Below are 25,917 nucleotides of genomic sequence, written 5' to 3'. Positions count from 1 at the left end.
CAGGCAAGAATACTGGAGTGGGTTGCCATTTCCTTATCCAGGGAAATCTTCCTGACCCAGGGACTGAACCTGTGTCTCTTGCATCTCCCACAGTGGCAGATGGATTCTTTACTACAAGCGCACCTGGGTAGCTCATCCTGGGTTCAAACCCAGGCCCATCTGAACAAAAGAGCCCTCTCCATGTTCCACACTCAACTATCCCATCCTATCCTGGGCATCATCAATTCGTTAAAGAGGACAAGCAGATTCAGCCCTAACCTGAATCTGGCCAGATAATGTAGGTTTGTTGGTTTTTAATTTCTGTTTGTTTGGCTATTTTTTCAGTCCATACAATTTAAACATAAATTCAGTTCGTTTCCAACATTTAAAAATTGTTGATTCCATGATTTCTCCTGAAAACTGGGGTTGTCCTGACAACTCACAAAATGTGCCAAGGCTAGGCTGGTGCATCTCCATGTGGCCACAGAAATGCTGGATCCTGAATCCATTACATTCTTGGCTAGGCCACTCATCCCCCCACTCCTGCTGAGACACACAAGCAAAGACCTCAGCGACATTTACCATTCACACACTATTATTTTACACACCTACATCTCTCTCGATAACAGCCAAGGGAACAAAAGATGAGCCATGAAGCACAGCATGAAGCAGCAAGAGTTACAATCAAGTAGTGTCTGTGCAGCGGCACACCTAAGCTACACTTGAGTCAAGGACCTACTTGGCCCCAGGAGGCCACTGCACTTACGACCTCTGTACTGGGTACCACCCACCATCGTAGACTCCACTTGGACCACTTACCGAGGGCCCCGGGGGACCAAAGAATGGTGACAGCCACTTGGTCGTGGCAGGCGTACTGACTGATGGTGATGTTCTGGGCGTCAGCGATCATGTGCTTCCCCACCGGATTCAAGTAAGTGGTGCAGTCTAGAGGGTTGGGAGAACCAGGACAGTTAGATTTAAACTTTTGTTTCTTTCTTTTTCCAAGTTCATCTTCTCGAATTACACAGAGCATGCTCGGAGTTAGCCAAATCTACTCTGTTTAAAGATGTGTGCCTCAAAGCCCACAGATGACATCAAAGGTTATCTGTTTGGAAAACTGTTAAGATGCTGCAGTGGGGTTTATGTATAACACTACCACCCCCTCACTTTTGAGTTAAAAGTGGTTGGAGGATTATGTAAGGTCTGGAGTTTGCTGTATCAGGCATTCACTTTTTTACTACTCTGACAGTTTACCTAAATCAGTAATAACTTAGGTTAGTTCAAAACTTTTCCAATGTTACAGAGCGATCTGAAACCAAACAATGACTAAGTATCTGGGGTTTGTTCTTTTTCAGAAGAAGCCTAGAGGGCAAGGTGACTGCGAAAGAGGAACTCTTAGGAGGATGTGAACTCAAGGGGGCGTCATTCACAGCAGGGCTGTTAAAGAATCCAATTAGGACCTGCCAAAGGGACTAAGTGACTTAGTGATCAGCAGAGCACCTTGGATGTTAACTAGCATGACAAAGGTAAAACTTTTGCTCCCAACCCTACCTCATCAAAGAAACCCACAACACCCACTGAATCCAAACACTCCCATGGTGCTTGAAAAAACGAAAACCACTGATTCTTTGATTTTGTCTGAGGACTTGACTCATTGCCACCTGCCAGTGCAGCAGCTGTGCCACCTGGTATTGCTAAGTACACTTTCAAAGTCTGCACAATCCTAAAAAATCTGCCAGAAGCATCCAGCCAGACCCAGGCGGGGACCTCAGAGGACGGCTGCAGGCTGTTTGAGCCACGCATGCAGGGAGAGCCGCCAGCCTTCACTACAGACATCAGAATTATGCTGCTTTATCGCTATTTCTTTTCAGTGATTAAGCTTGAAGACTTTCTTTAGAATCTGATGCAAAAGGTCTTCCATCAGATTTCAAACCTACTCATTACCCTCTTGGAAGTCAGGGGGTTTTGGGGGTGAAACATTCAGAGGTATTTTCTAAGAAGCTTGGTGAGTTTGTGGCATTCCCATCCCCCCTCCCCATAAACTATACCACACATTTCCTATTTTTTATGACGAAAAACATTCACGAGACATCTGAAAGTTGCAAAAGAACATAAGAAAAACGTAAAAGTCATCCATAACCTCCCACCACACAGAAGTAACGGCTAACATCTAATGGATACTTTTGCAAGCCTTTTAACGTGCACATGATATTCTTTGAAAGCTTCTTCTAAGGGTACAACACACACGCCCTGAAAGCACCCCCCTCCTCTTTGAAACTCCATCTTCCACTCTGCTTTGTGTTCTGCTTTTTTGCCTAACTCCTACAGAAGGCACACTCCCTTCTGCAAACTCCATCTGCTTCAAAAACAATCACCTCTACATTTCAGTATTACTTTTGAAAAGATGTTAATGATTAATAAAACCAAATTCTACTTCTGATGAAAATTCACTCTCAAAGTGTTCTACATGTGTTCTCTAGATGGACGAGAACTTTAAAGTAGGGGGAAAAATGTTGAAACATCTGGTTTAACACACACATTGAACAAACAAGGAAACTGTAGCTACAGTGATCGACTGGGTGGCTTGCAATGTCGCCAGTGACCAGCCCAGGGCCACCTCTGAGGGCTCACACTAATTCTATCTCCAGCACAAATCTGGACTGAAAAATAAGTTCTGAGTCAGAGGTATTAACCTGCAGAAATCCTAGCTGAGACCAGCTTCCCAATTAAAATTAAAAAAGGAAAGAAAGAAGACAAAATCCCACTATATGCATAAAGTTCAGACATTTTCATTTATTCAGATATATAAGGAAAGAAGCGGCCTTCCAAGTGGCACTTGTAAAGAACTCGCCTGCCAATGCAGGAGACATGAGAGACACAAGTTTGATTCCTGGGTCAGGAAGATCCCCTGGAGAAGGGCATGGCAACCCACTCCAATATTCTTGCCTGGAGAATCCCATGGACAGAGAAATCTGCCAGGCTACAGGTCCCATAGAGTCTCAGACACAACTGAAGCAACTTAGCACAGCACAGTACATAATGAAAGAAACCTTTGACTTGAAACAGCTTTAGGAAAAGATTCATGGACAAAAGTAAGTCATGTTTTTTTCTTTCCTCTTTTTTCATTTCTAATGTCAAAAGCGGCATTCTCTGGGTTTCTGCAAATACAATTATGCAAATATAAAGTCCATGAATTTAAAAAATGTATTATAACCTATTCAGGCATTCCCCCCTCAGAGCCTGAAGGAGAAACAAGAAATCCAATGTGAAAGGAGGCAAGATCTGAGAGCTGGTTTTGACTTAAAGGCAAGACATATTCTTTCTTTGCAACATTAAATGGAAAAGGAATAGAGAAGTAACATTTCTGTAGTTTAATACTTTTGGTGAAAACTTGGTGACTGGTTCTTAGCTATTTCAAACAGAATTAGTAACCAGTCAACAGAGCAGTAACAGGAACTTCCTTGTGGGAGAAATAAATTATCTTTTTCAATGGAAAACAATAGCTAAGTTTTTTTTTACACAGCCTGGATCCAATTATTAGCAACTCTAACATTTTGGATTCTGGTTACAAAATAATTATGCCCAAATGACATTTGGCCAAAATGCAACCTAGCTTCAGATGTCTCAGGAGTTGAGTTGTGAATTAAATTCTAATTAAATGCCAAAGAACCAGAAAGAAAATAATGATCGAGAGACAGACATTGGCATGGGTGCCACGTACCTAGTCCCATGAAGGAAACACTATGGCACTTTTAAGTTTTATAGGTATGGATCCTCTTTCACAAAACCCCATATTAAATTAGAGATGCAAATAGTTGTTTGCAGCTGACCAGAAAGTTTTGAACTTTGAATGTAATACAAGATCTAACAGGACCAAGAACATATTATTAAAAATTAACTTTCTAATCTAAAGAAAGATCCCTTACACGTGTCTTTACTTAGCTGAATCAAGTCTCATGGACTTGCAAATCTTTCCTTACCATCATAACATTTACCCAGAACATGCACGCATCATGGACATGAAGTATCTGAGTTTCCTATGTTAAGTCCTCATCAGTGAAAGTACCCATGTCAGCAACTGTGGGCATGAACTTGACATCCATACTTGTATTTAAAATTGTTAGGTTGCACACATGACCTCAAAAACCCTGCTTTAGCCATGTTGATTCCAAAGGCCCAGTATGACCTACAGCCCTTACTCATGATTCTCCCCAAGAGACTAATCAAACATCAGGAGTCACTAATATGAATCAATCTCCTTCCTGTCAACATTCTTACCTATAAATTATGGCTTGTAAGGCTAAAATTGCTTATAATTCTATATAATTACCTTCTAGGGCATGAAAGCAGATGCTCAGAGGGGGTTCTACATGCTTCATCAGAAAAAAAAAAAAACAACAAAAAAACCCAACCTGCCCTCAGGAAACAATTTGGTCAGAAAAAGTCATAATTCCTTGACAGAAGGGCCCAAAAAGGTGCTTGGGTTCCAGCTCCAGTTGGAATGACTTCTAATAGTAACAGTATCAGTTACTGAGTGCACACTGAAGGCCAGATCCTGAGATGAGCAGTTATAAGCATTACCTTACTTAAGTCTCAAAATGGTGCTGAGGAAGTTTATCCTTATTTCACATGATGAGAAAACTGAGGTTTGGAAAAGTGCAGTCGTTGGCCATCGTTCATGGCTGATGAGATGGGGGACGGGGTGAGAACTCAGGCCCCCATCAGAGATGGCTGACTCGGGACACTCAGGCCCATCTGAGACACAGATTAACTCAGCCCACTCTGTGTTTGTGAAAACTTTTAAGTAAATGCCAATATATTTTTTAAATTAATTAATCTATTTTAATTGGAGAATAATTACAATACTGTGGTGGTTTTTGCCATGTATTGACATGAATCAACCCTGGGTGTACATGTGTCCCCCTTATCCTGAAACCCCCCCCTCCCCACCTCCCTCCCCACCCCATCCCTCTGGGTTGTTCCAGAGCACCAGCTTTGAGTGCTCTGCTTCATGCATCAAACTTGCACTGGTCATCTATTTTACAAATGGTAATATACACTATATATCTTTTTAAATCCGTGCTGGGACTTCCCTTGGTGGTCCAGTGGTTAAGACTTTGCACCCTCCAATGCAGGGGGCACGGGTTTAATCCTTGGTCGGGGAACTAAGGTCCCTGAATGGCACACAGCATGCCTCCCCCGCCAAAATGCTCAAACTAAAAAAATTCAAATTCCCCACTCCTTGTGCAAACCACATCTGACTGAGCTGGAACGGAGGACCCAGTGCTCCTCTAGGACAACACACGGGCTTGCCCAGTTTACCACCGTCCCCATTACTCTCAAGCATCCTGTGCTTGGGGGTGCTTTGCTCATGTGACCCCTGCTGGGCCCAAGGGCATCTGGGTTGTTCCTAAGGATACGGCTATCTCCTGAAGAAGGCAGGAGAGGTCTCCCCACACAGCTTCTCTCAGCACTCTGGAGGACAACCAACCTGTTCAAGCTCTGAAATACTTGGGTGGCTTAGACGAGTCTGAGGTGCTTCGGCTCTGTTGACAAACCTGAGTGAGTTCAGGAAATCCCCCAACTCGAGGACCTGCAGGGTCCCCGATTAAGCACGACCACGCAAGCTTTAGATCACTGAAGGGGCTCTGTTCTTCAGCGGCCAAGTCGTTTACTTACTGTCATATCTGAAGGTGATGTTGTGCAGCCCGCTGTTTCTGCTGGCCGGCCCCACTCCCTGCCGGAAAACAGGAGAACATGAGGAGAAGTGAAGCCAATTTGCTTTTCCAACCCAGATCCCCATGGAGTCAAAACACACACAAGATTGCAGAGACCCAGGGTCATGCCAGTCACCGAGCAACATCCATGCTCTTCATGGCCCCCCATCCCCGGTCCCCCCCACCCCAACTCCCTCCAGCCCAGGAGGTTCCTAACTGCCAGGCCACGGGGATCAGGGGTACTCACTTCCCCTGAAACAATAGCAGCTGGCTGCTCTGTGTTTGGGGGTTAAATAATAATTCATTAACAGTAAAATTGGGAGAGAGAGACCATGAGCTGCCAGCTGGAGCCCTTCCAGCTGGATTCACTTTGAGCGCTGATTGGTTATAAAATTTGCCTACCAGACACTCTTGTCCAAAAGCCCTATTAAGCCACGACAGATAGGCGATTCCTAAAGTTCGAGGAAACAGGTTTTTCATTCCAAGAGCGGGAATGAGTGTGGGAATAAGCTGTTACTTTTAATGAGAAAATTCTTCACTGCCTCCATACCTATGCTTGGAGCATAGACGGTGGGTCATAAAAGAAAAAGAAAGGACTTTAAAAGGTCTACCTCTGACTCTCAGTGATGTGGCCGCTAGCCATCTGCACTCCTAATAGCAGGGCTAACAGCTCCGCCAGACTTCCCACTTTAATTACAGCATCCATACGGGAGCCCCCGGCATCCTCCTGGTGGCCCCGCCTTTTCCTGACCCACCACTTATCCACCATGGGAAAGATCAGCTAAGACCCTGGTTTAACTGTTTCTGTAACCATCAGCAAGTGCATCATTCAGCATGAATTGCAGGATTCTTCCCCACACACAAAACGCTAATTCTTAGATGCTGATGGGAAAATATTCTAACCACACAGCTACAATTTCCACCCGACAAGGAGGATGCTGGGGAAAACCATACGCTGGCAGTCTGGTATTTAACGGGCAGTTGTTACACTGAGACGCAATGTGCGGAACCGTTCTGACGGAGCCCGGGGTCTCAGGCCACAGTCCCAGCACATCCATATGGTACAGGCATGTTCACTCAGCTTATCCTGACTCCAGGCACACCCACTGAAACTGTATCCCTGGGCTCAGATAAACACAGACCTTGGGAAAGCACAGCTGTGCAGAAAGGGAGGGACACACCTCGTTCTAATTAAAACGAGGAAGAAATGGTTAACAGAAAATCTAAATCATCGTGGCACATTAGCTCCATGATCAGTTGGGGTTCCCCTCCCCTTCTTCCTGGTTAACCTTCCTTCTCCAGCTGTCCTCCTTCCATCCTCCCTTCCACGTATATACAAGATTCCAGAATTCCTCATCTGAGTTGAAGCACTTTGCAAAGTGTTAATACCTTACTCAAACCTTAAATGCCTTTATTACTGCTTAGGGACAGGCCCACAGTCTGCAGCTGGAAGATGCCCAAGCTACAGATGGCCACAACCAGAGCACCACGACCAGAAGGAGACCAGGAAGGAGAGGATACGGCACCTCCACGACACCTAGGTCTTAGGACCCCGAAGACACCCAAGCCATACACTTCGCCTCCCATACAAAACCCCAGGACCAAAATTCACTTGGATTCCCTGGTGGCTCAGATGGTAAAGAATCTGCCTGCAACGCAGGATGCCAGGATTTGATCCTTGGGTTGGGAAGATCCCCTGGAGAAGGGAATGGCAACCCACTCCAGTATTCTTGCCTGGAGAATCCCATGGACAGGGGAGCCTGGAGGGCTATAGTCCATGGGGTCGCAAAGAGTCGGACATGAATGAGCGACTGACACACATCTATTATGAGTCAAACATTATGCGAGGTACAGTGGTAAATGAAAGTCATTATCCCTACCCTTGAGAGCAAAGTGGTTCATTCATTCAAAGAATGCAAATCACACATAGCACATACAGACAAATCTCAAATCACACCTTGACCCTGCAAGAACTCTCAGTATAGAAGGCATACAAGGTCTATGTAGCTATGGTAACAGGGCCATAAATAAGCATTCAGAGTATGAAATGTCACAAACAGTACGTCAGAAAGGATAAACCCAGGGTAAGAACACTGCGTACCAGAAGTTTAAAAGAGGGAAGAATAACTGGGCTAGAATGGAGAGGAAAGGGGAGTCTCAGGAGAGGGAAAGAAAAAAAATGTAATCCAGGGGCCAATGAAAGTACCGTAATCCTTCATCCTCTAGCTGGGACCAAGGGCAAACCACTTCACTCCACTGGTTCTGAGTCTCATCAAATTGTCTTTTTATTAAAAGACAATTCTTTCCTGTGAGACGGGAGTTTGAGGAGGGCCACATGAAGCCATGCAGAGGAACCATTTTTCAAAAAGGAAATGCATTCCATTTAATAGCATGCCCTGAGGCGTGTAGGACTCTGATGACCAATCACATCAGCTTTTCATTTTGCTCTTGTTCTCCCTATATTTCTACTGCAACATGTTTTTAACAGATATTCATTGGGCACTTGCCATGAATGCACTATGGAAAGGAGACCAAGACGGCGAGAGGGGCTATATTCTGCATACAGGAACCAAAATCACTGTAAACAAGGGCTCTGTGATGTAGGTGAAGATGCTCAGAGGCAGGCCCAGGGACCTGGCCTCAAAGGACAATGAGGCTTGCCTGTAGCATCCATTCACCACCAACTGAGCATTCCACCTTCATCCAAGCCCCAAACAACACTCGGCCAAGAACCAGTCCTAGGTCCTGACCTGGGGCAGGTGGCAGGGGGTAGGGCATGGCCTCTAGTCACCAAGGTGATCTCCTGACGTGCAAATCTGCCCTCATTCTGCTCCAAGCCCACTGATGGCTCCCTGCCCCACTTAGACCATTCCTGACGTGGCCCCTTACTACCCTGTCAATCATTCCCCTCCCCACCTCCCACCTTGTTCTGGGCCTACACGACTGCTCAGTATATGTTCAGGGGACACACATATTCCCTAAATGCCCTTCCCTTCACCCGGGGCCTGCTCCTCTGTGAGCTTCTCACCTTAGCCTAGTCCCTCTCATACTGTGTTCCTAACACATCAGCTTGCCTACAAACTTTTTTTTTTTAAATATACTTATTTACTTACTTGTTTATTTGGCAGGTTCTGGGTCTTTCTTAGCTGCAGCATGTAGGATCTTTTAGTTGTGGCACGTGGGATATAGTTCCCTGACCAGGGATCGAACCCAAGCCTGCCGGCATTGGGAGCTCGGAGACTTGGCCACCAGACCACCAGGGAAGTCCCTGCCTGTGCACTTCACTTGATGGGAGCACAGTGATCCATCCCCACAATTTGACCAGCATAGCACTTCTCTGAATGCAGAGGCAAGGTGGTCATCCTAATTCCACAGAAGAGCAGAGACCAAAAGACCATGTGATCAACCAAGGCTGATCGTGCGACCAAGAGACAGGGGCTCCTGTGTGCGCTGTAAAGACTTTTCACAGTGGGACGTCAAGTACACAGCTTCTCAGCACATGCCTCAAACAGACACTCCACCAGGCTGTCCGCAGCTCACACCCAAGTAATGCTTCAGCTGCTCCAGAGTCCTAGGACCCACCTGAGAAGCAGTGTGCCCAGGCTGGCCCACAGAGCACTGGTTTTCTTTACAGTTGGTGGTAGACAGAAAACAACCACCCCTGCAACACGTCCGCATGCAAGCTCCAGAATCCGTGAATATGTTACTTTATGTAACAAAGTGAAAGTGAAGTCGCTCAGTTGTGTCCGACTCTTTGCGACCCCGTAAACTGTAGCCCACCAGGCTTCTCCATCCATGGAATTTTCCAGGCATGAATACTGGAGTGGGTTGCCATTTCCTTCTCCAGGGGATCTTCCGGACCCAGGGATTGAACCCGGGTCTCCCGCATTGCAGGCAGACACTTTACCGTCTGAGCAACAAAGGGGCAATACAATTAAGTTTCAGGATCTTGAAATGTAGGGGAAAGGAGTCTGAATTATCCAGGTGGGCCTAATAATAATCACAAAGGTCCTTAGGAGAGGGAAATGGGATGGTCAGTCAGAGGAGACACGACAATGGACATAGAAGGCAGAGAGATGGTGTAAAGATGATTTAAAGATCTTATACTACTGCTTTGGAAGATGGAGGAAGAAGGGGTTAATAGGCTGAGGAATGCAGTTAGTTCAGTCACTAGATGCTGGAAAAGGCAAGGAATGGATTCTCCCCCCAGAGCCTCCAGATAGAGGCCACTGACACCTTGATTTCAACCCCAGAAGATTCTTTTTGGAGTTCTGATGTCAAGAGCTATAAGATAATAAGTTTGTGGTATTTTAAGTCACTAAGTTGGTGGTAACTTTTTAAAATTAATTTTTACTCGAGTATGCATGTGTGAACATATGTGCGTGCTCAGGCATGTCCGACTGCAATCCCATGGACTGTAGCCCACCAGGCTTCTCTATCTGTGGAATTTTCCAGGCAAGAATGCTGGAGTGGGTTGTCATTTCCTTCTTCATACTGGAGTATAGCTGGGTTACACTGTTGTACGGTGGTAACTTTTTATTACAGCAGCGATTGAAAGCTAACTACTTACATAATTTCAACTGCCACAGGGATGAACTGCGTCTCAACGCCACACACACACACAGTTGTGCTGTCCTTCTCCCCCCCTGCTGACCGATCACTCTCATACGCCCTCTCCCACCCCCGCTTCAGGCAGACGTGGAACACTGACCCATGAGCACAGCTGCTGCAGATTTTGCCATCCTACACAGACGCTTCTGTGTAGCGACGCTGGGGCTCATCTGGAGTAGAAGACTGGCTGAGAGAATGGGCTCTGGGATTGCCAGAGGTGTGTGCAGATCTCCTCACTCTGCAGCTGTGTGACCTTGGGCAAGCTTCTCAACCTTTCTGAGCTTCATTTCTCAGTGCTGTAAAGGGTTGGAATCAAGCTCCTGGGGAAGGATTGGTGTGGGGACCACGTGAGATGATTGATACGTGTCAAGTGCTCTGCACGGCACCTGATGAAACAGCTATTTCACAGGCAGCAATGGCTGTGTCATGATTTCTGAGAAGACTCCTGCCCTAATAAACACACTGAGAGCTATGCTACAAGGGGACACATGAGGTAGGCAGGGGATGCCCACAGGAAGTGGCATTTCCAGGTAGGATGTTTCCAGCAGCCAGAACTTGGGGGCACAGTGGGAGAAGCGGCAGCCGTGCAGGTCAGAGCGAGGTGGAAGAAGGCACCAACCAGCAGGCTGAGGACTGTGTTCTGCTGGTGCTTGTGGTGGGAACTGGGTGACCCAGAGACTCCATTCCTGCAAACTGCTCAAATGGGGAGAAACTCAAGGCAAAGTGACTAGGTCGGTCCCCACAGTCCAGGGCCGAGGACACTGTCAGCCCTTGCCCCTGACAATTATTAGCTTTCTGTCATAATGAATGCATGTATAACTGAGCCAGTTATACACCCAGGAACCCAGGAGGTCCTAGCTTGGTATGACAGAGGGGCCTTAAGGGCTTACAGTCAGGGCCTGCCGTTAGAGAACACAGAGAAGGCCACTCACAAAGCTGGTCAACAGCTTCAGAAGCTGTTTCTTCAGGAAACAATTCTGAGCTTTTACCTACTACATTCATTTTGATATTTAATGAGCTGAAAATTAAGAATACTTGCTTGTTGCCTATTACTTAAAAATGCCAGTGCTGTGACCTCAGGGTGTCACATTCTTAATTAACCACCCCCACTTGCTGCACTAACAGCAGCTTTTAATTTGTTCCAATATGAGCTAAGGAGTAAAGCTGGGGCACCCTAGCTGGGCTGTGATCCCTCTATGCTAAGCAGAGAAAGAAGCAACAAACGCAAAGAGAATAGAGAAAACAGCTTTTACTCTGGAAGCGGGAGGGGAAGGAACACCCTTAAGTGCTCGAAAGGAATAAAATTCAAAAGGCAAAAACCTACACCATGCTCCACCCAGATGGCCAAAAAAAGGCACAGGCCTGGACACAAAATTCAGCCATGGGGCGGGATCCCATATAGAGCAGCCAGCATTGCCACCAGGGGCCGACAGCTGGCCAGTTTCCTGGGGGGCCCTGGGGGACTCTAGGCCTTTTGAAAACACTAACTTTCCAGAGCAACATTCCCATTCCAGCTCCAGAATAGCGTAAGTGCCACTTTGGAAAAACGCATCTTGAAAAGGACCATGCCGATTATAGTGCCCCCCTTCCAAAGGAAGACAGGCCAAACGGTAAGGCCTAACGTGAGACTGCCTTCAAATCAACTGTGGTGAAGGAACTTTCAGAAAGTCACTGAAGTTTCAGTGAGCTGAGATTAGGGGAAAGTTTGAATAAGAGCATTTGTCAGGAAGAACTGAAAGGATGTTTTTTTGGGGGGGCACGATGTACAGCATACAAGATCTTAGTTCCCTGACCAGGGATTGAACCTGCACCCACCTGCATTGGGAGCGTGAAGTCTTAACCACTGGACTGCCAGGGAAGTCCCTGAAAAGATTTTTGTTTTTTTTAAAGGCACACCAACCAAGTAACTACTTAAAATTATGGGCAACTCAAACATCCTGTTGTACATAACATGTCCTTCACCGTGAGTTTACAAGCCTGTCAATGAGATTAAAAAGATAGCAGACAGCTTTGTGAAGCTTAAAATGCACAAGGGGAGTGACATTTTTGCCTGTGACCACTGGACATCACTGGGGCAAGAGGCAGAACATGGGGCCAGTGTAGTTCATGCAGGTTCAGAGGGTTTCATAAATGAAGACAGATCCCACATACTTGGGTTCAAACCTTCAGTTTAAAAAAAAAAAAAAAAAAAAAAAGCAGCAAAGGCAGAGAAGCCCCAGGTGATGTAAGCCGAGGAGAATGCTGGCAAACCCAAAACACAAGGAGAGTAAATCACAAAGCCAGCTTGGGCCCGGATCTGTCTATCCAAGATATTCATGCCACATTCCCAGGAGCTGTTCTCTCCCACTCCCCATCTAGAAGCGACCAACTTCAGACATGCGGGGTGCCAGCCAGCTGTCTGCTTTAGGGAGGTGAGGGCTCGGATGTCTAGTGGGGAACACACAAGCTCTGTGGGGGTAGAGCTGGTGGGTTCCCACCAGCAATTACCACGTCGGCCCAAAAAGACCCGGAGATCTTAAGCTAATTAGAGAGATTTGCTGGAGGAGGTAGGAAATAACTTCTCCACAGCATCGCCTGTGCACCAGACCAAAGCCGTAATCATGATTCATCTCTGACATGTTGCTAATCATTGCACACATGTTCCTAATTTCACGCTCCCCGAAGGAAAGCTGAAGGGACAATTGTTTCTGAGCTCTAACATGGAGCCAACCTATGCCAAGTTACCATGTGTCCTGCTTATCAAACTGAAAGCTCTAGTTTTCATCTGAGCGTCTTTTTACTCTTTCGCCCTGCCTCCATGCCCGCCCTGGAAAAAGAAATCCATTCACTAAAGACAGAAGTGTGGGAAGGCATTTATATGCGTTGTTTCTCAGAAATTTTTCTTTTTTTATCTTTTTTTTGCGATATCATTGACATATAATGCTGTGTAAGTTTAAACTGTACAAAGTGTTGACTTGATACATTTATTTATGTATTGCAGTATGGCAGCAACTTTTCTACATGGTGGTGGCCTAAATGGGATCTAATAAATTTTAATATAACCTTCCTTGCTGCAGACTTCATAATTTTCTCTTTACCTTGCCACTGGAACATGCAAATACAGTAAAAGCCCAGATATCAACACACACACACACACACACACACACACGTGCATGCTGACTTTTTTCCTCTTGTTTAAAAACAAAACAAAACTCTGCAGCCGCCCTGGTTTTCACAAAGCAAAACCCCAAGTACTTTTTCCAATGAGTCTGTTAAGAATCTGGGCGGTGTGTTCTCTTGTGGCTGATACTCGCAAATAGACAGGATTATTCCATTTTTCCAATTCTCCGAACGTTAAAAGCAAGCTATAAAACATGCCTCTGGACGAAGGGCCAAGCCTCTCCCCTCCACTTGCACACACCACTCCCATCCACGCAAATGAGAACCGCATGTTAAAGCACCAGCATCCTTAAGGTAACCGTCAGCATATCTGCAGTTTCAAAAGCACACATGGGCAACGCATGGACACACATAACCTGGTTTTCTGTAAATACTGGGTACGAGGGAGAAGCAAACACCAGCCACCCAAGCACACACCCGGCCAATCGGCTACAGGCTCGCTCTCACTTAGCTCGGAAAGGCGATGACAAAGACTTCACTCCAGAAGCCCAAGAAAAGTTTCTTCCTGCGAGGGCAAAACAGTGATTAGACAGCAGAGGAAAAAATTAAAGCTATAAACATGATTGTTATGCCTAAGCTCAGAGGAAATGTTCGGATCAAAACAAAACTACTAATAAAAAGCCTTAGGACCACACAGAAAGCGAGGACTGAATTCTGCTGACTTCAAATACAGTTTCCAAGGCTAGGGGATTGAGCCTCCAAATGCTGTATCACATCTGGAATTCTGCTTTTGCAGCACAGATGCCTGCAGAAATGGGGGACCGTGGCGTTGCCATGGGGACCCAGCCTCTTCCGGCGAGGCCAGTCCCCTGGATGCCCCACACATGTGCTTCCTTCAAGGTGGATTTCACATCTTCGGAAATTATGGAAGGCTGCCCTCTCAGGTTTTAGTGCTAATTGAAACATCACAGGCTGCTCTATAAAGCAAGGCGACCCCTTTTGTCGGCCTATTATTTCTGTCCACATGGTGGTCTTGGACAGAAAAACCTTAAAATAACAGCAGGAAGCAGCAAGTCAACATTATACTCCTCTTCATAAGTTACTTGTGGCTTTCCCTCCTTCGCAGCCATCAAGCATCCTTTTTAAACTTTCCTGTCTCTGGCTGCAAAAATCCAAGGCAGTCCCCTGTGCTCTGGGTCACCTCCCATCATCTGCTTTCGGGAGGGACCAGGCTCAGGATCCAGGGCTGCTTGGCCGGTTGCCGGAAATGAGCCACTAAGGCCATCCCAGCAGTGCTCCTGCCATAGCAGGAGGTCTTCACTTTTAATTGCTGATGACCCCTTTGCTGTTAAGGAGAAAGTTTCTAGAGCCCCTAGGAGAAGCCTGTGAGAAACACTCCTCACCCTACTTCCCCCAGAAACATTCCTGGGGGAAACCTCCCCCCTACCCCTGAAACAATTCTGGGACATTCCCAGAGCTCTGGAGAGACCACTGAGCACTTTCCAGAGTCATGTTTAGACAAAAAGAATTCAGAGACTCCACTTAGAAATGAGGGGGTGCATCTTGGCTTCCTCTTTCTCTGGGAAGCAACCCCCACATACAACTGACCCCTCTGGGTGTGGGCTCAGATATACACACACCCCATAGGTGCTGGCAGGTGCTTCCCATCGTCCCTCATCTCCCTCCCTAGGGCCCCAACAGGCTCAGAACAGGGGTAAAGACCCTCATCTCTCTTCTCCCTGGGAGCACTCTTCCATCCATACTGACTCGAATGTCCTGAGCCAAAACTCCAGTGACCTTCCTAATACATATCTGCCTCTTTGCAAAGTCTGGCCTTTCTCAGATTTCACAGAGGAGAGGAAGAGAGTCAGCCCACCCAGAGGTGAAACAATAGTCACCAAGCCCCACGGGCGGGTTGAGGGGACTCAGGCTTCCTGGTTCTCAGCCCTGTGACCTCCTGATCCAACACTTTCAACTAGCTTGTTAGATACCACATCCCAAAGTGTCCCTGAGATGCAGCCGGAGTGTGTGTATGCATGCCTGTGTGTGCATGTGTGTGTGCTCTCTTGCTCGTGTGCCTGAACCCAGTCACACAGAAGAAAAAAAAAGCACCAGGAAGTCAGCAGTGTGGCTCCAGGTGTTAACACTTAGCGCATCCTGCCCAGCCCCCACCAGCTTGAGGCTGGCCTCCTGGGAGCCGGACACAGCAATTAGGCCCTTCCCGGGCCGGGCGCCTTTGTCCCCTTGCTAACATCATTAGTGTCTGACTTCCTGTGCACAACGGGGGCCTCCCAGGGGGCAATCGCCGGCTGACCGGGGCAGGGCATTAGACTTCCTTTGTCAAAGACCCTCAAATGTTAACAAGCATGTGAACAAGCTTCTCCTCCGCCCCCCACCTCAGTTGCTCCTCCAGCCCACCAAACACTCTGGGGGCAATTCTCAACAGTCTTGGTTCTCCCAACTGGGGGGAATCTTAGTTCCTGAGAACAGTATGAAATCTCCATGTCGATTTTCTAGAGTTGTTCCCCTACAGGCAGGCCACTCGAATTTGCTGAGTACCTGTTATTCACCCTGCATTAAGGAGGCTGAAAACGGATAAAGATGACAGTGCTCAGACAAAATGATAGAGGGACTGTCCGACCCCCAGCCTGCTGCCTGCCTAAGCACAGGTGTCCCATTCAAGCATGCTCAAAGGCTGAAGTGCAAGATGGTCTCAAGATGCCAAGAATGTGCTGAAGGTTTGAGTAACATCCTGAGGCTTTCAAATACTAATCAGATCAGAAAAATGGGTAGGAGCAGGGAGTCTGAGTTGTTAGATAGCTTCAAACCACTAAAAACCTCTCACTGACCCTTATCCTTCCCAACAGAATGCTCCAGCTTTTTATTTGGGGACACAGATGTCTGAGGATTTGGAGAGAGCTGTGGTCCACGTGTATGCATGTGAGTTCTTCAAGAGGTTTCAGGATTCCTGAAAGCCACCGAGGCTCTCACCTGCCTGCCTTATCGATAGCTTAACACCAGGTCCACAGAGGAAGCAGTTTAGAGACCCAGGGGGAAACTCTGGCAATTAAAAAAACAAAAGTCAAATGAGGGAGGGAAGTGGTTAAATGTAAGATGTCAGTTTTAAATAAAAACTCCAGATTAATGCCTCAACTGTTATCCTTTGTAGCCATTATTTGTTCCAACTGAGTAATTGAAGATTTTGTCAAAGACTCTGGGACTCATGAACTTGAAGTGGGAACTTAAAGTGGGAACGTAAAAGACAACCATTTTCTGCTGTTAACCACCTGAACCCACGAAGAGCCTCTATCACTTTTAAGATCACAGGTGACAGGTCCCGTTTGCAGTCAAGTCCTTTTTACTGAGTAAAGTTTCTTTAAAAAACACAAACTACTATGTGGTTAATTCTGACTTATTCCTTTTTTCCCCTTTGGCTGAATGGAAAGGAACACACTCATAGAGCCCAGAAGAAGGAGAGAATGGCTGAGTTTCCCACTCCTGCTCAACTGTTCTTCCTATCTTTGATATCTGTTGTCAACACACAAAATTAGGTTGGGTTTGGGACACGATCTCAAATATTTGCCGAAGAACCATTAGGGAGGATAATCTCAAACCCCAGTTTCCCAAAATGAAGAATAATCTACAACTTTGACTTCTTACTCCAGACATACCAAAACTTATTCGAGATTCAAAAGTTAGGTATCGGTAAAAACAGAGAAAGGAGACTGTCACCACCAAGATGCCAAGACCCCCACAAGTTGATTCTGATGAACCCTACAAGTTTCAAAGAGTAAATCAGTTCACCTTTGGTTCTGGTTTTTACCTTTTGCCAAACCAATTTCTAAATAATAGGTGAGCGGAAGGATATATTCAAACACTAATGATCCCTGTAACTTGAAGTCTCCCTACTTCTTGGATGGAAGCCAGTAGTCTGCCCTTAAACTATAAGCAATAAATCCAGAAGGCTCTCTTTCCCAGTTTCCCAATGATACCACATGGAATTCCCATTAAAATACTCCCATGCAAACACACACACAATGACATACCAATTAAATCATTGTGTGATTTAGGCCAGGAAACAATTGTGTTTGCCAAAAACTATTCAACTTTGTTTTAATTTCCTTGAATGGCCAGAATGTCATTCTGAGAAGGAGGGCAAAGCATAAGGTAAAAAATGAGTATCAATGTCTCAGTTGATTTCAGACTTAAATAAATATTCCTTGTTGGTGAAGGTGAGCACACAGAGTTCCCAGGAATGAGAGGTCCCTGCCCCACATCCCCAGGGACTCTTGGCAGATTGGTATGGAGGTAAATTAGCCAATATGCGTGAGGCAGACCAGGCAAATAGCACAGCACTGGTGGAGTGGTGCTGTTGGTGGATCCTACTAGGTGGATCCTACTCCCCCAAGGGGGTGAGGCACACAAATGACATACACAGCCTTCCTCCTTGACCCGTCAACAGAAAGAACTCGATGCATCCTATCCCCTTCATCAGCCTTCTGTGGAGAAATGCTTCCAGAATCAAAGCAACATGGTGGAACAAAATTAGAAGCCTGTAGTGACTTTTTATCATGAAGTGGGTTGTATCATGAAGTTAGGATGAAACAGACACTTACCAGAAAAAAATAAATAAAAGAAGCAGTGATTAGGTATTTTTAAGAAAATAAAAAAGGGAGGTCCGAAGGTTCTGGCCAAAATGATTTCAAGCTGAGAATGAGCAGCTGGGTGGACATGAGGCCAAGCTGTCAGGCTCTGTGGGACACGGAGCCACGTCAGCCACAGGAGGACCGAGGAAGTGGGGACACTGAGGAAGTCCCCTCCTCCCCAGGCCGGGTGGGACCAGGTACCAAGCCCTATCGGCTGCTTCCCCAACTGTCCACGAGGGGCGCAATACTCGGTGGTTCTCAAATAGAGAACCCTAGGCGTGGGTTTTCAAGTTTCTGGGAAAATAGTGGGCTTTTCTTTGAAAGGGGCTTTATTACTTTTGTAAATATAACAAGTTCAAGGCAAAAGAAATCTAAGTACAGAGAAGAATGTGACCATCTTCTCTAGTCAATACTATTGTACTGTATATTGGGTTGGCCAAAAAGTTTATTTGGGTTTTCCATCTTTTGGAAAAACTCAGACAAATACTCCAAAATTGCTAAGAGACTAGATCTTAAACGTTCTAATTACAAAAAAAAGAACTGATAATTTATGTAATGTGATAGAGGTGTCAGCTAAAGCTATTGTAAATCATACTACAATATAGATGTATCCAATCAACCTAAATGTACACAATGTTATCCCTTAAACTTACACAATGTTGTAGGTCAATATATGTGTATATCTCAATAGAAAGAAAAGTGTCCCTAAAACTCCTCCCCTCTGCATCTCTTTGGAAACTCTTTCAAATGATCTCCGTTGCACGTGTCACAAGGACTCTAACTTAAGCAGGATCCTAATACACACACCATTTATTATGATAAATATCTACTAGCTAATGTAGCGGAGAAGGCAATGGCACCCCACTCCAGCACTCTTGCCTGGAAAATCCCATGGACGGAGGAGCCTGGTGGGCTGCAGTCCATGGGGCCGTGAAGAGTCAGACACGGCTGAAGCGACTCAGCAGCAGCAGCAGCAGCTAATGTAGCTCTTCTAGCTGATGTAGTTCCTGTTGGGAGAGCCATGTGGGTAAAATAGCAAAAAGATCCGAATGAGGTGAGAATTAAGGCCACTGGCAAATTTCTAAGCGTTCAGCCAGCTCCAATTAGCCATCACTATTAAAAAGTAGCGGGCCCTTTCACCTGTTCTGAACGCAGTTGTGTATATGGAAAAGGCAACAAGGCAGATTCATGGAGAAGGCAACACACACATGTTAATATTTCGGTAGGCTGCCTGTTGATGTGGGTACCCTAAATGTTGCTCTGTAGGGTAACCAAATTACCATGATTTATGCTGTATGTTTAAAAGAAAATTACACAAATTTAGGAGATTTTATGATTAGTTGGCTGGTCTCATGTGAATAACAGAACTGTGTAAAATTAAAAGGGAAATGGGCAAATCCAGGAAGCGGCTGACAACAGCTTTCTCCTGCGCGGTAATCACATTACAGTGGCTCGGAAACCTCAGAGCGCCAACTCTTCAGAGCCCGGGTGGCTGGGGGGAGACCACTGTGGGCAGATTCTCCAGAGCAAGCTGAGGAGATAGAATAATTCGCCAATAAAAACTGTATACTCCGTTTTGTGATTAGAATCACAACACACGTGTAGCATGAAGGAGGAAAAAGGATCTTGCCTCAAAAACTTAGCTGGTGCCCCAGAATTTATCAGCAGATACCTTGAGGGCTAAAGATATACTTTACACTGGGAAGGTCCTTTTGAGTGATGGAGAACAATGCTCCTCCAGGAGTTTACCATCTGTCTTAGAAAACAAAGCTAAAAGACACTAAATTAGAGGCCGTAATGTTATATTTATGGAATGAATGTGCTCAGTTATACAACTGAGCTCCAAGTAACAGAAGCCCAGAGACAGGGAAGTGGAGAGGGGAAGGCTCACCAGCCACCAGAGAAGTGTTTTCACAGAGGAGGCAGGTCTCTGGCTGGACCCCGCAGCGTGTCGCACTTTCGGGGGGTAGGGGGAGGGCGGGTAGGGGTGGGAGAGGATGGGCATGGGGAGAAGACCCTTCCAAGCAGAGGCAGACAGAGGAGCATGTGGCCACATGGTGAACACTCGGGAAATGGCCCTGAGTCCTCAGGGATGAGGAGGAGCCTCCCTCACCAGCCAGAATGAACACTGGCAAGCTGGAGTGACCGACCCAACACCCAAGTAGCCTGAAAGGATTGGCACCATAGGGCTGGGAAGAACAGGTGGGATGGGTTCTACATGTGGCACAGCCTGGAGTTTGGCAAGACCTAAAGAGAGGACCTAATAGACGTGAGCACAGCCTGATGTGGCAGGCGGGACTGCAGGGGAAGGGTGCAGGGACCTCCGATCCGGGTCGATGTAGCAGTGGGCTAGGCTGGGGGTAGAGAAGAGCAAGAAACAGACAGTAAAACAGCAGCTTCAAAAGACAAACCAAAAGGACCAGAGAGCTGAATCAAAGGGAGGAGTCAGATCCTGGGGCCTGTGGACCAAAGGTGCCACTGACAGAAGAGAAAGGGTTAGAGCTGCGGTCTCATAAGAGTTCCAGCTCTAATGAGTCCTCTTATTTTGAACATGGGCCTGATTTCCTGCCTGATGGAAGGCATTTTAGAAGGAGGAAGGGGAGTCCAGAGTACCATCAACTTCCAATTTTCACCTATCTTCCCTCCACGGCCAAAAATGTCACTAACTGTTGGAATCAGCACCATAGACACTCAGGGTGGGAGTCAATATCTGCATTCTCTAATCGTTCCCACTCGCTCCCACCCACCCTGACCGTCCTATCTATACTTGGGATAAACCAGTGCTATGCTCCCAGCAGAGCTCACTAAAGACAGAAAGAAGATGACTCAGAAACAAAGGCCCTTTTGTTAGCCTCTACCAACTCTTCAACAAAATTCCTAAAGATCAAAATGACGAAAAACAATCTTTAAAAATCTGACCTTGGCACAAACGGACAGAGACGGTGTGATTCCTTTCACACAAGGTACCCAGCATAGTCAACTCCACAGAGACAGAAAGTGGAATAAGAGGTTTGCCAGGGGCTGGGGGTGGTGGGGGATGGGTTTAGAGTTTCCATTCAGGAACATGAAACTCTAGACATGAATGGTGGTGATGGCTGTAAAACAATGTGAATGGACTTAATGTCACTTTTTAAAATGGTTAAAATGGCAAATTTTATGAAATGTATATTTTACCACAATTTTTGAAAAGGGGGAAAAAAACAGCAACAAAAAAAGGAATTGAAGAATTCTGAGCAGCAAAGGAATTAATAAAACGGTGCTGTAGCCATGTCTGCAGGAAGAATTAGGAAGGGGGACAACTGGAGGTGGGAGAGGCGGCCACTGGCCACCTCACCAGATGTGAGGTGAGAAGGATGGAGATGATGGGGGGACGATGAAAGGACCCGTCTGAGGCGGTTTTAAGGGAAAAAACTGGCAGGCCTTTGCGACAAATGTGATAGAGAGGTGATGATGGAATTCAAAGGCAACTTGAGGGCTCCTCTTTTGGGAAACCTGGAAGGTTAGTGATTTTATGGCAATATAGAGAACCCCAGGGAAGGAGTCTTTCCTTTTTTTTCTTAAAAAAAAGTGAAGATGAGGTGACGACAGGGAATCTTCAATGTAATACCTCTTTTTTTTTTTTTTTTTTTTGGAAATACAGGATTAAAAGGTAGGAAGTCACCCATGAGGTCAAGCAACAGAATCTTAATGGCAGATGGGCTAATTAAAAGGAGGTACAAAAAAGGACGAAGGGCTAAGAACAGGGCTTTGTGGGATGGGACTATCCACATTTAGGGCCCATGAGGAGGAAAAGAAGATAGAAAAAGTGGGGTTGGTAAAGTAGAAGAAGAGCCAGGAAAGACCATTAGGTAACGGAGAATGGAAAAAAAAAAGAAAGAATGTCAAATAGGTTTCATGTAACAGAATGTTAGGATGGATATTTTCTACATGAAAACCACCTTATTGATTACGAAAATCCCTGAGCAAGTAAGTATACTGACGGCTCATTTAAAATAGCTTCTCCATATAAATAAATTCCTAGGTCTTGTGTTGCTATTCAGACCCATCCCCTGGTTTTCTAAAAAAGTAAGAAGCACATTATAAATACTAACTAAAGAAAATCTTTTCTTACGTTGCTAACTTAAAAAGAAAAACAAATGACATTAGCACTGGAAAAGGCATTTAAAAGAATCTGGTTCACTGTCAGGGTTTTGTGTGCAGGACCAGAACTTTGCATTCTGCCAGGAGAGCCATCCGATCTCCCATGTCATTACGGAGAAGAGCACAGGGCCCTAAGTCATGACACTCCCCAATTTCTGCTCAGCACTTCACATTTTTGTTGTTGTTTAGTCGCTCAACCAAGTCTGACTCTTCTGCAACCCCATGGACTGTAGCCTGCCAGGCTCCTCTGTCCATGGGATTTTCCAGGCAAGAAAACAGGAGTGGGTAGCCATTCCCTTCACCAGGGGATCTTCCTGATCCAGGGATCGAACCTGCATCTGCGGCAGTAGAAGGTGGATTCTTTACCACTGAACCACCAAGGAAGACCAGTTTATAGTCTGAGCTACTGCTAAATTAGTTTTAAAAACAATAACAACAAAAAAAAACCACAATCTTCTGGCAGTTTTGAAATGACACTATCTTGGAAATGTAGAGGTAGCTAACACTCAGGTCATTTTTTAGCCAAATAGCCCTAACTAACTAACCTAATAGCTAGCATTCAGAATAAACAACAATACCCCAGAATTCAACAAGAAATTTAAAAAGTTGGAAAGATAAGCTAGAACATTATTGATACAACTCATAGTTATCAACTAAAACTTCAGTTCAGGCATATTCTTTTTGTCCAAAGCTCCTGGAAATGAATTTTTGCACAAAAGCACAAATACAAATATTAATTTTCAGACCATCCTCTTTTGGACATTTTTCATCATTAAGGGCCATTTGACAGGCAGACATCCATAGTACTGCCAAGCTTAAGTGGATCAGTTTTGGTTTTGTGGCTAACAAGTTTTTCCCCAAAAGTAGGGGAATAAAGCTGAAGTGCGGTCATCTCTGAAATTTGATTCATCTCTGAGAAGAGGCCTGTAGGAATATTACATCTCTTGAGTTTATTTCCAGATACCCAGAAGAGAAGCATATTTTAAGAAAAGTAATTCCTACACTGGTTAAATGCTTTTCGCTAATGAACACTGACCCTCATAGCCACACTACACTCGTGTCTTCCAGAAGGTACAGCTTCAATTCGTAAACATACTTTTCAAGGGGGGAAAAAAAAGGAACTTCCAAGCTACCCAACATAGCAAATACCTATCTCAGTCTTAAAAGTTTCACGCTGTTTGGAAATTCTCCTCATACTTGAAGAACTCCAGGCCAACATCTTGTTGACTGATATTAAAGAAAGATTAGCCTCACTTTCCTCAGCAACAATCACCTTCTAGAAGATTTGCCTCAGAGGAAAACAAACACTATCTGATAAGGGAAAGGTGGATTCCATTGTCAACCTCTGGACTCTCAGACCTGGAGCACTCTACTCTGACTGTCTGTACATGGCATTCACCAAGGGGGCACTGCATGGTAGCGAGAGCAGACAGACCAGGGCTCTAAGCACCCCTGCCCCAACACTGTTACAGTCACAGAAAGCAGAAAACATCATTTCAGACGGGACACATGGAGCCCTTACTCCCCGCTTCCCAACCCCCACCGAAAAGGGCCAAACATAGACGTTAGCACCTCTCAAAGACTTCAAGGGAGAGCAGAGGAGAGTGTGTCGGCCTGGCTAAGGACCCTCACGTCAGTGCAACTTCTTTCTTCCCAGATTTATTAACAGATGCAAACCTGGTACTTATAAACAAAGGAGTCATTTCAGTTTCTGCTTGGAAAGATGGGAGCCAATACGTTCCTTCTGGGAATTCAGGGTAAGAGCTTTACAAAAACAGTGTCCAGATGTGCTTAAAAATTCAGTCTGCTTCTTCCTTTGGGGTGCAGTGGAGAGAGAAACAAAAGGGTGGGAGAGTCGTCTTATGAAAAATTGAAAAGGTTATTAGTTTGGGGTTTTTTGTTTTTTTTTTTTTTGGCTTGCGCACTAACCTATCCTCTACTGACAAACCACACAGGAGCACCTAAGGCAAGACCATTGGGGCTTCCCTCCCTTGAAGGATGCAGGGAGGTATTTCTGGCTGACCACAGCGGGAGCCTGGGGACCTTCTCTAACTTCCAGAATGTCCCAAGTGACAGACGGTTTCACCAGGTGGTGATGAAACGGAAGAAGAGACTCTACTAAAAACTGAAGATTCTCAAAATGAAAACCAAGCATTTTTGTATCAAAACCATCACCCTTGGGACAAACGTTCATTTAAAAAAACAAAAAAAAAGCCTTATAACTGAAATGTTTCATCAACGTCACAGTCCAGTTCCAACCTGGACATTTGCTGAGATTTGAAGCTTCCTCAACCCAATGATTTCATTCCCAGAGTTCTTTCTAACCACAGAGAGATTTAAATAGATAGTCTATTATATAAAGTGTTTCTTGGTTTTCAGAGGGCTTTGGGTCCTGAGAGTGAATGAGTGTTTCAAGTACAGCATAAATAAGGGAGACAGAGAGCTAGGCATATATTATGAATAAAAAGATAATCCTAATAATAGTTTACATTATCACAAGCCAAAGTTTATGTGAGCAGCTAAGCTCCCTTTCAAAGCAGAGGGCAGCTGCTGGTACGGCGGAGGAAAATGGTATGTCAAAAATGTGACCTACCTTCAAGTTTGTTTAACTCCGCTGTCAGCCACCGCTTCCTTCCGCCACCTTACAATGCCATGGGGGTGGTGGTGGGATCCTTTCTGAAATGTGTTGTTTGCAAAGGCACGGAACTGTCTGAGCTAGACGGACTTCATCTCCGCTGCTCCTGGACGATCCTGACAGGGCCAAGTGACCCCAGCCAAGTGACCCCAGCAGAGAGGTGGCCCTGGGGTACTCTCCCACTGCCTCCCAGGAGCCAGGGGCACAGGTCCAGGAAGAACAGTCCTAGTCCCCGCAGGCTGCCAGCAGCACTATGCAAGTAGGCAGGGTGGTGCTTCCATGCAGGTGAGCCAAGTCACTAACATCCTCCTGGCATCACACACTCCCCAAAATGCGAGAAAAAACACCCCAAACCCCTTTAACCCATAGCCCTAACGTGCATAGACTGAGTATCTGTACTCAGTAAGTAATCCAGCCCTATTCACAGGGCACCCAGGATTTGCAGAGCGCACAAACGGTCTATGGCACCCCACTCCAGTACTCTTGCCTGGAAAATCCCAGGGACGGAGGAGCCTGGCGGGCTGCAGTCCATGGGGTCACCAAGAGTCGGACACGACTGAGCGACTTCACTTTCACTTTTCACTTTCATGAACTGGAGAAGGAAATGGCAGTGTTCTTGCCTGGAGAATCCCAGGGGGAGCCTGATGGGCTGCCGTCTCTGGGGTCGCACAGAGTTGGACACGACTGAAGCGACTTAGCAGCAGCAGCAAAGGGTCTAAGAGTGACTCAGACAGGGGCCAGGAAGTGACACTCAGGTGGAAGAGCCTGCCTGAGTGAAGACTGGGTGAGGGAGTGCTTCTCAAACCACTTATTTGGAGCTAAAATATGTCTGTACTTACAGAGGGCAGGAGGCACATCAGAACAGGAGAAGCAGTCCCTATTATTTATCTCCTTCTCAATTTCCATAGGTATGAAGCCTATTTCTAGATGTTTTAACCCAGGCCAGAGCTTTCTGCAAGGGTTGAAGCTTCAACCAGCCCAGAGCAGGACAAAGAGAACAAGTTCCCAGTAAGGAGCAGATCCCAAGGAGACTGCCCCCTTCCTCCCATGCCTCCCCTCATCCTCAGTCTCACCAGCAAAGCACAGCAAC

The 25,917-nt window shown here is 45.9% G+C and overlaps 1 protein-coding gene across 1 annotated transcript in view; it reads right to left on the bottom strand.

Annotated features, from left to right (window-relative positions):
* Positions 1-25,917, bottom strand: part of IL17RD (interleukin 17 receptor D) — a 65,482-nt gene that overhangs the window by 20,416 nt on the left and 19,149 nt on the right. Inside the window, exons 2-3 of the mRNA XM_027958262.3 lie at positions 5,659-5,716; positions 799-924 (exon numbers count right to left, since the gene is read on the bottom strand). Coding sequence (XP_027814063.2) covers positions 799-924; positions 5,659-5,716 — 184 coding nt within the window. The remainder of the gene's footprint in view (positions 1-798; positions 925-5,658; positions 5,717-25,917) is intronic.

The sequence above is a fragment of the Ovis aries genome, chromosome 19, assembly GCF_016772045.2.
Source record: "Ovis aries strain OAR_USU_Benz2616 breed Rambouillet chromosome 19, ARS-UI_Ramb_v3.0, whole genome shotgun sequence".
Taxonomy (NCBI): Eukaryota; Metazoa; Chordata; class Mammalia; order Artiodactyla; family Bovidae; genus Ovis; species Ovis aries.
This window is presented reverse-complemented; position numbering and strand designations above follow the sequence as displayed.